At 35.7% G+C, this 13,598-nt stretch overlaps 2 protein-coding genes across 3 annotated transcripts; one reads left to right on the plus strand and one right to left on the minus strand.

Moving 5' to 3' along the window:
• Positions 1–206: 206 nt before the first annotated feature.
• On the minus strand, positions 207–6,472 carry LOC107770965 (translation initiation factor eIF2B subunit gamma). 2 transcript variants are annotated; one of them, XM_016590290.2, is made up of 13 exons: positions 6,307–6,472; positions 6,122–6,217; positions 5,940–6,017; positions 3,683–3,763; positions 3,387–3,606; positions 3,246–3,304; positions 2,227–2,276; positions 2,006–2,093; positions 1,647–1,907; positions 1,459–1,551; positions 1,061–1,165; positions 807–923; positions 207–648 (listed from the first exon to the last, which is right to left on the minus strand). In XM_016590290.2, the coding sequence occupies exons 1-13, from the start codon at positions 6,370–6,372 to the stop codon at positions 538–540; spliced, it is 1,425 nt and encodes a 474-aa protein (XP_016445776.1). In that variant the 5' UTR covers positions 6,373–6,472; the 3' UTR covers positions 207–537. The 2 variants fall into 2 exon arrangements, with proteins under 2 accessions (XP_016445776.1, XP_016445778.1); XM_016590292.2 differs by having other exon boundaries at positions 207–612; positions 6,307–6,467.
• A 1,878-nt stretch (positions 6,473–8,350) lies between these two features.
• On the plus strand, positions 8,351–12,064 carry LOC142172624 (uncharacterized). The gene is made up of 8 exons (XM_075236288.1): positions 8,351–8,831; positions 9,161–9,252; positions 9,339–9,505; positions 9,609–9,755; positions 9,970–10,021; positions 10,216–10,330; positions 10,379–11,070; positions 11,621–12,064. Exons 1-8 carry the CDS (start codon positions 8,351–8,353, stop codon positions 12,062–12,064), a joined length of 2,190 nt encoding a protein of 729 aa, XP_075092389.1.
• Positions 12,065–13,598: the final 1,534 nt, after the last annotated feature.

Here is a 13,598-nt window from a genome sequence, read left to right on the forward strand (position 1 = left end):
ACCCACCCAAATGTTAACTAGTCGGGTTAATGCTATATTAAAGAGAGGTAAATAATAGAAAGTTGGCGTATGACCACTGTTTATCTCATCTTAAATCGACCCATTTTGGCGAAAACAAACTTGGGGCAAATTGGATCATAGTCCAATTACTAAATCAGCTCATTTTAACCCTTCCAGAATTGGTCAAGGCGATTCGCCGTATCTAATTTTTGTATGAAATATCCATACAGTACTCAAAATAAAGCATGTTAACTTATCAATCAAGGAAAATAGCAATTTCGAGGTTGCTGAATGGAGCATGTCGAGTTCTGCTGTTTGATTATCAAATACGTAAACTCTACAACAGATTCACCCTAACAACAAAACTCAATATGGAAACAATCTTCAGTCAAAACAAGAAGGCCAAACAAAATTGACTTTGCTCTATTGGTAACATGGAGTTCATTGGACGAGCATATCATTGGCAGGCCAAAGCAACAAAAATCCTACAGAAGTCAATGTCGCGTTGATCACACTGTAAGTAACCAATATAACTAATTACTGTTTCTCTTTCTTCGCCAAGGATTCTCCTTTATGTTCACTGCCTGCTGAGACCACATAACCTGCTCCAACCTGTGTCAGACGTGCAAAATGAAGTAATAGGAAAACCTGAAAACAAATACAAAGAAACAAACAGTAACCAACTCCCTAACCCCTAAAGCTCGCATGCACCCACAAATTTTCAATAATATCAACAACAATAATAATAGTCATTAGTAGTATTATTCTAGAAAATAGAAGTAGGTGAAATAGGAAAAGCAGGATACCTGGCAATCTTTCAGTACAGCACGTTCTTGGAGCTGTACATTACTGCAAATAACAGAACCTTGGATCGAACAACCATCTCCAATGGTGACATGGTCCATAATGACTGAGTTGACAACCTGCAAAAACAAGCGACTTAATAACGAGCTAGGCAACACATGTGCAGGTGCGTTTCCTGAGGTTGCATCCTTGTGCGACAGAAAGTTGCAAACAATAGCTGTGTTCCTTTTTATCAAAGGTAAAGAATGAATCATACCTTCACATTTGAGCCGATCCGACAATGCCGACCAATGACAGACTTTTTCACGCTACACTTGTCACCCATTTGTGAACCTTCTCCTAGCATACAATGCGGTCCAACCTAAATGAGATTAATTCCTCAGTCATGAGAACCAAGATCCAACAATTTGCACAATTTGTAACTGTGTTTTTTGTCGCACTGACTTGGTGCAAGTTAATCATATATAAATTTCTTATATTCCCATAAAAACAAACCAAGATCCAACAAGACAAATTAAAACCAAAAGGAAAGGTATGATGCAATATGAACTTCTTTCTTCGGCACTAACAAAATAAATAAATAAATAAATAAAGATGACACAACATGTGCAACAACATAATATTCTGCATATATAACTGTAAGTTGCAACTCACTGTAGTTTTGGAACCAAGCACGGCTGTAGGATGAATTATGTTGTTCTGGGGAGAGAAAGAATAGTCTGACAGGTGACTTGCATCACCTATGACCTAAATCATAGAGAAAGTAAACTAGCTCATTAGCAGATAAGCACACATCTGCTTTAGAGATAAGCAAAAATACAAGGTTAAACAGTAAATCTCACATCTCGATTTATGTCACTGAAGGCTTGAATGGAGTTTAAGCGCACACAATAATTGCTCTTGCTGGCAATATATACGCAGCACTTGTGAGTCTTTCTTGGAGACGGAGCAGAACCATCAGGACCCAAAGCGTATAGTTCATGAAAACTTTGTGTAGATGCATTGGCCAGTAGTTGTGACAGCATAACTGTACTACTCTCAGAAAAATCCTTATGATGCCCATTTTCTTCTGCTAGCACTCCATTTTGTGATAATTCAGATCTCTAATATAATTCAACATCATCAACTCATGGAGAATCTTAGATGGGAAGTAAACAAAGTTAACATGTGACAGAAAAAAATCATGCGTTATAAGACTTACTAGCTGACTCCTCACAAGATAAGGCAACACGTCGCGCCTCAAGCTCAGAAAAGTTTCTTTCTTATTCAGAACCTCTTGCAGAACAGTTCTACAGGAGAAAACATGGAAAAGATAACCATTTTCGAACATACCCAAAAAAAACCATCTTAGAGAATATCCAAGCATAATGGATAAACAACATCAACCAAAACTACTTGAAATCAGATAGAAACACCTCGAACCTCTTGAAGGCATACATATGAGCATCCATTAGATCAGCACGAATCTCCATCTGCAGATTAAAGAAAAAGGATAAGATGTAGAAGGAAAACTCCACCGAAAATTACGGAGAAGCTTGTATATTTGGATGTATCTGCACGCATGCACTTCGTTTCTAATGGTCTAATATCATATTTTCATGTGAAAAGAGAAAAAATGGGGGGGGGGGGGGAAACAACAGAATGGTTCTTGCAGAGAGCAGCATATCCAGTATCTCACATTGGTTAATAAGCAAAATTCAATAATACATATACATGGCAGTCTGTGTTTATCATATTTGGATAGAGAGGAACCAAAGAGATTTTCAGGGGAAGCAAACTGAACCAGAGATCATTATCAGGAAGATTATTCAAGAAGTGTTTTATAGAGCACCAATGAAGAGTAGGCTGACTGCAGTACTTAGACAAATTAATTTCTATCCTCGATAGTATTGCATCAGAGAATAGTTGTTTGTGGAGTTCTTTGATGTTTTAGTTGAGTAGCTGTTTTCTGCATTTTGGATGGAACGGTATGCAGTTTTTTGTGTTTGTAAATGTACAGAATGTCATTGGTAATAAAATTTCTTTTATTTACCCAAAAAAAAATAATATATACATGTGATCATGAAAAACATAAAAACTCATGCATTGGATATAGAAGAAATAAAAGAGAGATCATATGAAGAAGGAAACAATCCAAAATAATTGCAAGCCATAGCCAAACTGAATCATAGATTGGGAGGAGGAGAAGAAGAATACTACATCTTCAAGCAAATCTACCAGTTCTTCACTTATTTCCCCTCTCTTTTCCCATTAATTTCTCAAGTAACAGGAATCAGACAAGAGGAAAGATGCATGAGTAGAAAAGAAACATATCAGAAAAAAAGTAACAGGAATCAGACAAGAGGAAAGGTGCATATGAGTAGAAGAGAAACATATCAGAAAAAACTCCCATCTTAGTGATTTCATTAGCTATGAAGTTCGTACTGATTGGCATCATTTACCTGGCCTACCGCTCGGAGAATGCTCTTCTGGACACGAATATCTTTCTCAACTTCACCTCCTAGAGGATATCAAAGATGCCTCATAAGGGAATAAAACCAATTGATGCATGAAGGATGTAAAAGCATATGCAGGGGTCTCACCAGCAGCTATATGCAACAGAAATTGTTTAGTGGGGTCCAGTCCTATAATGTTATGGCGTGCCGGTTTCTTGGCTTTGTCCTTTCCGCCAGAGGAACCTGACTCTGATGGGCCACTGACAGGAGTAGAACAAAGCATAGCAGTCACTGCAGCATCCTGTCGTCTATGAGCAGCTGCCACTGCCCCAGGAGGAATATCAGAAACAAGATCACCACTCACAACCTGCATAAGAATCAAACAAATTAGCTCATTGAAGCATGCGACCCTGTTGGAAAGCAATTCGGATTAGAACATCAACCAAAATATCTTTTGCAGTCAGGTGGTGATCAATGGCCCTAAGAGCTCCAGCTGTCCCGATATCCTCAGGGACTGCTGCAACCTGAAGACAAAGTAACAAAAAAAATAAGCCCTTTATAGCAACAACCATACTAAGTTAACAAGGGCCAAATAAGTATTAGGACGAGCACAAGATTTATCAAGTGAACTTTTTAATGTAAAACTACTAGATTCATCCTGCTCAAAACAGTCAGTCAACAGGGAGCATTAAATAAATTTATTTTGAGTCCAATTGTTGAGGAGCATTAACGTTAATAAAGAGCAAGTTCATAACAAAAACAATAACAATAATAATTTGGCACTGCTTGGCCATTCGGCCTTAAGTGTAGCACAAAATGGCCCAACTCCCATTTTATTTGCCCCTTTAACCATATTCCCGCACTGTTAAACAATTCATTTTTCTCTGCAAATTCACCACGTCTTCCTCACTCGTCCCCTGCCCCCTCCTCTCTTCTCTTCTTATTCATTAGTATTTTCTTAAAGACCAATCATATAAGGTTTGGGATTGAACAGGAATTCAAAGATGGGACTCGATTTGGGAGTTGAGTTGGGAAATTGAGGTGTGCAGATTGTCAATGGAGAATCATTCTAGCCCATCTCTATTTGGATTATGATCAGCGCCTTGCCAAATCAAGACTTGTAATTTGTTTATGTACAACAATAAACAAAACTGATATGCGCAAAGCTAGTTTGCTGCATAACCTATCAAAAATAGTAAGGCTGCATCTGGGGAGTGCAGTTGGCAGACTTGCAAAGCAACTGGATTCCACTAGAAGCATGAAATTTCGCAGTTACCAAAGCCCTTCTCTCTGTTGTTAAGCTTGAAGATGCTCAAAAACCTTTTTCCTCATGATGGTTGTGTCAGGACCACCTTGCACGCTTCACTGGGTATCTACTACCTCGGACCAATACAAGTATGGGTAACTCTGCCATCAAAGCTTAGGATGGGAAAAAATCACCTAATGTTTTTAACCTCCGCTGGTATTTAAACCTGAGATCTCATGGTTCTCCTCCCGCTTCATTGATCAATAGGTCACATCCTTGGTTGCACAAGATGATCAAAGAACTTTGTTTCCTCGTCTCTTCATATTTGTCTTCTTTTTTATAACAAAAAAATCCCAAGGGGCAATTGGCACACGGTTTGAAACTCGGCGGATAATGAGTCTGCCCCTCTACCCTTTTCCAATTAAAAATTGTTGTATTTGTCCCTTCTTTCCATCCACAAATTATAAAATATCTCTTTCCAATATAATCCTTAGGTTACGTGCTTCACAGTGTTCCCTTCGCGATTTGATGCGCAGTGCAGAGTACGACTATATATCAATTAATCCATCAACTTGCCACAATCACAAATTAATTTGAGTCAGCTATACAAATCTTCTATATATGTTGCGCTCTACTCAAGCCCATTTCATTTCAATACAATAAGTTTTGAAGTAAATGAAGAATTCTTAAAATCTCACTTAATGCACGATGAGACTATGATTAGAAAGAAAAAAAAACACATAAAGCAGATGGGCAGCCTCATCCATGTATGTATCTCATCAAAAATGACACAAAAATTTCATCTAGAATCATTATTAATTTTTCATGAATGATCCATGTTGTCCTATTCGTAATTTATGTAAATTACAAGAAAGAAGCACAATGAAAGACTGAAACTAGGGGCGGAAACATTTCTTATTTATCAGGTTTGTTTCATCAGTTGTCAAGCCTTAAAAAGCTGGAGAAACTGATGTTTCTGACGAGAGGAGACTGAAGAACCTACTAATAAGCTTTGAGCTATATGCCAAAACAAAATTGAATCATCAAACAAAAAGTATCCACACTATTCTAACAATCTTATTACTATTTCTCTATTAGTTACATACATTAGTACAAAAAATTTATAGGGGAATCACTTATCATGTCTGCAATATCAATATTGCCAAATTTCACTTGAAACAATGTACTATAACATGCACTTATAACCCTCATAGTTTTCTTCACAATACCACCTCGCTTATGTGACACACTCTCCTTTTTAGTCTGTCCCAAAAAGAATGCACCTTTTTATATTTAGAAACAATTCAAACTTCTCATTTTACCGTTGCTGAGATGATTTATAACCCTATAAATATCTATGGCTTGTTTTAGACCACAAGATTCAAAAGTTATTTTTTCTTTCTTAAATTCCATGTCCACTCAAACACTGCCACATAAAGTGATCCAAGAATTACCTCAACATGAAGGCGATCAACATAAGCATTTGAAATCCAACCCCCAACAAGAAGAGCTGCACTTTCCCCTTCAACAACCTGAGAAAAACAGCACAATCAACCACACTATTCAATTAAATAACCCTAATTTCCATAATTAACACAATAAAGAGAAAACAGTGCTCAAAACACAACTAACTCACAACTATAAAATCCTTGAGATTGTTTTGCTCAAAATGCTCCAGCACGTAAGATAGAACCGGCCGGTTTGCCACCGGAAGCAGCGCTTTGGGCACCTCCTGCAAATTTTATTGGAAAATAACTTCATAAAAGTAATAGGGAAAAAATGGGAAAGGGCTTAAAGAGAAAAAAGGAAAAAGGAGGGAACCTTGGAAACAAGAGGAACAAGGCTTTTTGATAAGCCACCTGCTAATACTACCACTTGAAAATCCATGGCTATCAAGAGCTTTTTCAGGTGGTGGGGGTTTTCACTTCAGAGGGGCGATGGCGTTGAGGTTTAAGGAGTTTTTGGTCATTTTAACATAATAAAAGGGATGGATGAAGTAGGCGAATTTTTTCATTTTCTTACCACAAAGAAAAAATGTTGCTGTTTCGAATTTTTGGTTTGTTTCGGATATATGGAATTAAGAATTATGGTTTAGATTTTACAATTTTACGGTTAGATTAGACCTATATTAATATGCTTTTATGCTTGATAGAATTGTTTGATGAATATTTCAGCATAATATGCTTGTGACGTGAAGAAATAAACAATAAATAAATCAACTATCTTGAATAATAAATAGTAGTATATGTTTTGTTTTGATTGTGATATTAAGTCGTGCAAGCTAATCTTATTTGCTTGTCGTATTATGCTATTATAAGTGTCATGAACTGATAAAATAATTAAAATACCCTTAAAGTCATTAACACGAAAAATAAAATAATTATCATAAGATTTTAGTTCTAAATTAAGTAGGCGTTTGGCCATAGATACCAACAAAAAATTTCAAAAGGAGTTTTTAAAATTGAGTTGAAAAATTATATTTGAAAGTTAAAGTTGTTTTTCGACAAGAATTTTACTTTAACAACAAATTGATATTTTGTGAGCGGAGAAAATTGATTTTTGAGAAAACTTGAAAATTTTGGTTTTTCAAAATAATTGAAATTTTTTTTAAGGGCAAACAAGTTTTCAAAAAACATTTTGGGAAAAAAAAAAAGTAAAGATTTTGCATGGCCAAATGGGGCTAAGTTATATTTCGAATTCTAAATTTATAGATAAAACAATATTGATTTACGAGAGGTTTTTTTCAGATTTTGCATGGCCAAATGGGGCTAAGTTATATTTCAATATATTTTGAGTTTTAAATTTATAGATAAAACAATATTGATTTACGAGAGGTTTTTTTTCCCTTTGATCAGATCTGTGTATATATGTATCATATCTACAAATTAAACACCAGTATAACATATTATACCTCGAATTAATTTAATTAAAGAAGCATCAACGTTAATAAGTTATAACAAAAATTATGCGGAAACAATTTGCTATGAAGTCAGAAACATGTAGGTAAACAATTGCATTTTTTCGTCAAAACCTCACAACCAATAAAAATATAATCAAAAAACAAACTTCTAGTTAAAAGCATTTTTTAAAGCTATTTTAACCAGTTTTTAAAGGGGTAAATCATCAAGAGCCAGATTTAGAATTAATAGTTGAAAAATAGCCACAGTTTCAAAAGCAATCGAAATTTTATTTTATTTTTATGTGAAAATAAAATATAAACAAAAAGGCGCTTAAAATCCGGAAAATTTTTAGCATAATATGCTGGAGTTCAAATTTTTTTTACATATGAAATTCCAGCATAATGTGCTTGAATTTTATAATGTACTGGAGTTCCAACATAATATGCTGGAATTTTAGACGCATGAGTTTCATAATTCAACATATTATGCTGGAATTATCCGTATTTCAGTTAGGGTACTTTTGTCCAGATTTTATCTCCGTATAAAATAGTATGATTTTCAATTACTTTTCAAAGGCCGGGTTTGCTAAGTAGTGTAGTGCTCATAAAGTTTGGGAAGACTTAAAAGAGAGATTTGATCAAATAAATGGTTCCAGAATTCTGTACCTACATATGGACGTTCATACTTTGACTCAAGGAGTTATGACTGTAACTAACTATTTCTCCAAACTAAGAGAGTTTTGGGATGAGTTTGATGTTCTTATGCCATGTCCTAGTTGTCCCTGTCCTGAGTCAAAGGAGTATGCTCAACACTTTGAATATCAAAGGCTTCTTCAGTTTCTTACTGGCTTAAATGAATTCTATTCTTAGTCAAGGAGCCAAATCATGATGATGTCTCCTTTGTCTAGTATAAATAAGGCCTATTCTATGTTAGTTGATCAGGAAAGCCAAAGAAACCTTGCAAATATGACTCAAATAGCTCAAGTTTCTGAAGCCTGGGAGAATGTAGCTATGTATAGTAGCAAGAACACAAATAATAATGAAAACTACAAACCAAAGAGGAGTCAAGTTCAGTGTGAATATTGCCACTACAAGGGACATACAAAGGAAATTTGCTATAAGCTAGTTGGATATCCTCCGGATTTCAAATCCAAGAAGAAAGGAATCAACACGGGACAGTATGCAAATCAAGTGTGTGGAGCAGAGGTGAATTGTACAGACAAATATATTATGGGGAGCAATGTAGCTTCTAGTGTGACTCAACAAGGCAGAGGAGGAAGCCACACTAATTCAGGTGTTCCAAAACCAACTAATCAACCTACTTTCTTCCAGCAAATGTCGCATCGTGCTCTTGTATTTACTCCTGAACAGTATCAGCAGATTGTTCATTTGTTGTCCAAAGGAAGCATAGAAGGATCAGACTCATCAAGCAAACTAGTTGTTGCGGGTATTCTTAGAAAAGTGATTGCTTTTATGTCTCATTGTGTTAATAACAAGTGGGTTGTTGAAACTGACCATCAAATCATATGACTTCAAGCCAAGACATGTTGCACAATCATAGGGCACTTCCAAACACATAAGAAAATAAGGTACACTTACCTACTGGAAGTGTGGTGTCAGTATCACACACAGAAGATACTTCTGTATTAAGTAATCAGGAAATCTCTGATATTCTCTACATTCCTGACGTTAAGTTCAACCTGCTCTCAGTTTCAAAACTCACTAAGGAACTAAGATGTATGGTTGGCTTCTTCCTTGACTTCTGTATTTTTCAAGACCTCTTCAGTGGTCAGGTGAAGGGGATTGGTAAAAAGAAACATAGATTGTACATACTGTGTGGGAATACTTCTATATCAGCCTCATCTCAGGCAACAAATAAGTGTGTCAACACAGCAAATGATGCTTCCACTTTTTCTTCTATTTTCAGTACTTCTTCTAGTGTGTTTGTTTCTAGCATTTGCAGTTACGGCATAAGAGATTAGGATATGCTGCTATAGACATAATAAAGAAGATAGAGACACTGAGTAAGCTGACAACAGGTCACTCTAATCAGTCATGCACTGGAGGTCCTGTTGCTAAACAAACCAAGATGCCTTTTCAGCTGAGTAATACTATAACAACGTCTCTTTTTTTAATTAGTCCACTGTGATATTTGGGAACGATATAGAGTACCTACACATGATGGTAAAAGGTACTTTGTCACCATATTTGATGATTACAACAGATTTACTTGGATTTTCCTCTTAAATTCTAAGTCAGAAGCAACTATAATTCTAAGAGATTTTCTTACTCAAGCAAATAATGTGTTCTCTACTACTGTTAAAATTCTAAGGACTGATAATGGAAGTGAATTTTTTAGTATTGAGTTCAGGTAGTTATTGTCTAGTCTTGGTATTGTCCATAAGAGTATATGTGTTTACACACCCCAGCAGAATGGAGTGGCAGAAAAAAAACATAGAACTATTTTGGAAATGGCTAGATCCCTCAGATTTCAAGCAGTTGTGCCTCTAAGATTTTGGGGGGAAATGTGTTACTACAGCGGTGTATTTACTCAATAGATTACCTTCTAAGGTAATTGGATACAGATCACCTTTTGAGAAGTTGTATTTGTATCCACCTTCTTTACCTCGTCTCGAAGTATTTGGTTGTTTGTGTTATGCAACAACTCCTAAAGTCTTGGACAACTTTTCACCTAGAGTAGTGCATGTTGTGCTCTTAGGTTACTCCTCTACTCAAAAGGGGTATATACTGTATAACTTGCATTCCATAACCTTTATGGTCAATAGAAATGTTGTGTTCCATGAAACTGTGTTTCCTTTCAAATATGTTAGAGATTCAGGAACTTGGTTTTCCCTGTCCTGGATCTGTTATCTCCTGAGTTGAATGTTGCAACTCATATCTCATCTTCAACACCTACAATAGAAGACTCAACTGAGCCTGTTGCAGGTCACATATCATCAGAGTCCTCTGCATAAATTCCTTCCTTCCCTACAGACACAACTGTTTCTGAACCTATCATTCCCACTATGAGTGATTATCAGGATGATGCTTATGCTGAAACATGTGCAATTCAATCATATCCTGCTGAGCCTCTTGAAGAATGCAGGGGATCTTCCAGACCAAGCAAGTCACCTGCATGGCTTCAAGATTATGTCACCATCTCCAAAGGCTCAAAATGTACTTATCACATTTCCTCTTATATAAGCTACTCTCACATCTCTCCAACTTTCAGACAAGCTCTCACAGCATACTCAGCTCTGACACAACCAACTACTTTTAAAGAGGCTGCTACTGATCCTAGATGGGTGAAAGCTATGCAGTTGGAGATTGATGCACTGGAGGACAATCATACCTGGAGCATTATAGATCTTCCACCTGGAAAGACACCTATTGGCTATAGGTGGGTTTACAAAATTAAGTATAAAGCATCTGGAAAGGTAGAAAAGTTCAAAGCTCGATTGGTTGCTAAAGGGTATAGTCAAAAGGAAGGTTTGGATTATGGTAAAACTTTTTCTCCTGTGGCTAAGATAGTTACTATCAGATCTATTATTACATTGGCTGCTTCTAAACAGTGGTTGATCTTTCAGATGGATGTTAATAATGCTTTCCTTAATGGAGATCTCATTGAAGAGGTTTATATGCATATACCTGAGGGGTTTGCTAGACAGGGGGATACTCACAAGAAAGTCTGCAAACTCCATAAGTCCATTTATGGACTTAAATAGACCCCAAGATAATGGAATATGAAGTTGACTAAAGCTTTACTTCATATGGGGTTTCAGCAAAGTCATTATGATTATTCCTTGTTCACAAAGAAAGCTAGGAGCGACATAGTAATCATATTGGTGTATGTAGATGATCCTTTGATCACTTAACAACCAACAGTTGTTGTGTGACACTAGGATAGGCCTCAAGAAAAGGTTCAAGATGAAGGATTTAGGAGAGCTGAACTTTTTCCTAGGCATTGAGTTTGCAAGTTCTAAACAAGGAATTATCATGTGTTAGAGGAAGTATGCTCTAGAGTTAATATTTTAGTCAGGTCTAAGTGGTGCAAAGCCAGCTGGAACACCATTAGAGATGAACCAGAAGTTAACACCCACAGAATATGACAACTGTTTCAATACCAATAGTGCTCACTTGGATTAAGCTCTCAAGAATCTTGGTGTTTACCAAAGATTGGTAGGAAGATTGTTGTATGTTACTATGATCAAGCCAGACATTGCTTTTGTAATTCAGGTCCTTAGTCAGTTCATGCATTATCCTAAGAATTCCCACAAGGAAACATCACTAAGAGTGGTCCAGTATATAAATGAGGCACCAGCTTTGGGATTGATGATGCCTGCAGAATCATCGAGTAAGTTGATTGCTTATTGTGACTCAGACTGGGGGGCATGCATACAAACAAGGAGATCAGTTACAGGGTACTTAGTTAAGTTTGGCAATGCATTAATATCCCGGAAGTCTAAGAAGCAAAGTACTATTTCTAGAAGTTCAACAGAAGCAGAATTTAGAAGTATGGCATCATGTGCAGCAGAAGTTACATGGTTAACAAGTCTGTACAGTGAACTAGGTGTCAAGATTGAGCTGTCTATTACTCTAATATGTGATAGCAAAACAGCAATCCAAATAGCTGTCAATCCTTTATTTCATGAGAGAACAAAACATATTGACATAGATTGAGATTTTGTGAGGGAAAGGCAAAGTTAGGGACTGCTGAAAACTGAGTATGTGAATATAGAAGATCAACTAGCAGACTTACTCACAAAGGGTCTGGGAAAAGCTCAACACGAATACTTGCCGAACAAAATGGGATTGAAGAACTTATTTGAATCATCAGCTTGAGGGGGAGTGTTGGCTAGCAGCTAAGTGACTAGCTGATAGCTAACTATAATTAAATTTAAGTGTAATATTAACTAGAGTTAGTGAAAGTCGATTAGAGTTAATGTTAGTTAGTCTGTTAAATACTGTTGTAGGTTGTACATAACTTAGTTTTTGGAAATGAAGTGAGTTGGTTCTCTTCTTCTCTCATCTTCTCCTTCTAGATCTTCTTTACATTAGCTTTGATCACCATTCTCATGGTTGTTAACAGTTATACATCTGCCGACTATTTTTAATTTAAAATATTAAGTGAGCAGCTATTTGGGTCAATTCTTCAAAAACAACCAGCTAACCCATTCTCTATTTTCACGCTTTTAAACCAATGCAAATACCCTCTAAATCAAAACACGGAAAGTAAATGATGCTCGGCTGACACACAGAGGTTGGGTAAGGCTGAAATTTTTGCTCTAAGTTATAGTTTCTCTAATGGCGACTTGTAATCATTTTAGAGGTCAATTTATATTATTATAAAAGCATGAATACAATGTCGGTTTACAAAAATAACCTTATAACATTAAACATAATAACTCATAATAAAAGGACATAACCGAAAATTTAGATATTAGCCTTATAATCCTATTAGTTTTAGGACATAATACTACACATTATGAATCCTACATGATTCCTGAAACTGAGTTTATCTTCCTGATAAAGAATATAATTAATATCACAAAGGTCATTCCAACAACCAAAGTACGCTAACTTTAATATGGATGAATATACTAGAATGATGGCACCTAAAATCTGTTTAAGCTCCAAAAACCGAAAGATATTTACTTTCCTTCAATCGTATATATATGACATAGTTCTTAATGAGGCGGAAAAATAAAAATAAAAAATGAGGCAAGTTAGTTAGCCGTGGTATATTGGAAAATTTGACTCTCATATGACAAACCACCCTTCATTTTTTCTTAGGACAGTGTATTTCAATCTGTGTAATACGCTCCACTATAAATTTCAGCATCATCTAAGAAATCTATATTAGATTTATTCACACAGACTCTTATCCAGATAAAACCTAAAAAGAGATCATTTTACGGAAAAACTATCAGTTATATCCTTTTATTGTGAGTTATTATGCTTAATGTTATAAAGTTATTTTTGTAAACTGGCATACGTATGGAGAAATTAACTATCGATTATGTCCTTTTATTGTGGTTATTATGTTTAATGTTATAAGGTTATTTTTGTAAACCGACATTGTATTCATGTGTAAATAGATAAATAGATATAGATATAGATTAAATATGTAGAAAGGTTTTGATAAAATTAATTTCATAAGAATCCTCCGTATTGGAAATACATAACCACTCCATAATGTCCAATACCAAGAAAA

Source organism: Nicotiana tabacum, chromosome 18, assembly GCF_000715075.1.
Source record: "Nicotiana tabacum cultivar K326 chromosome 18, ASM71507v2, whole genome shotgun sequence".
Lineage (NCBI taxonomy): Eukaryota > Viridiplantae > Streptophyta > Magnoliopsida > Solanales > Solanaceae > Nicotiana > Nicotiana tabacum.

Coding starts and splice junctions, on each gene's coding strand:
- LOC107770965 (XM_016590290.2), bottom strand. CDS start 6,372: ATGGATTTTCAAGTGGTAGTATTAGCAGGTGGCTTATCAAAAAGCCTT. Junction 2,277..3,245: donor TTCTCCGAGCGGTAGGCCAG/GTAAATGATGCC, acceptor TTTAATCTGCAG/ATGGAGATTCGTGCTGATCT. Junction 1,552..1,646: donor TCAGTGACATAAATCGAGAT/GTGAGATTTACT, acceptor TCTATGATTTAG/GTCATAGGTGATGCAAGTCA.
- LOC142172624 (XM_075236288.1), top strand. CDS start 8,351: ATGACTCAAATAGCTCAAGTTTCTGAAGCCTGGGAGAATGTAGCTATG. Junction 9,253..9,338: donor CTATATCAGCCTCATCTCAG/GCAACAAATAAG, acceptor GTTTGTTTCTAG/CATTTGCAGTTACGGCATAA. Junction 10,331..10,378: donor CTCAACTGAGCCTGTTGCAG/GTCACATATCAT, acceptor CCTTCCCTACAG/ACACAACTGTTTCTGAACCT.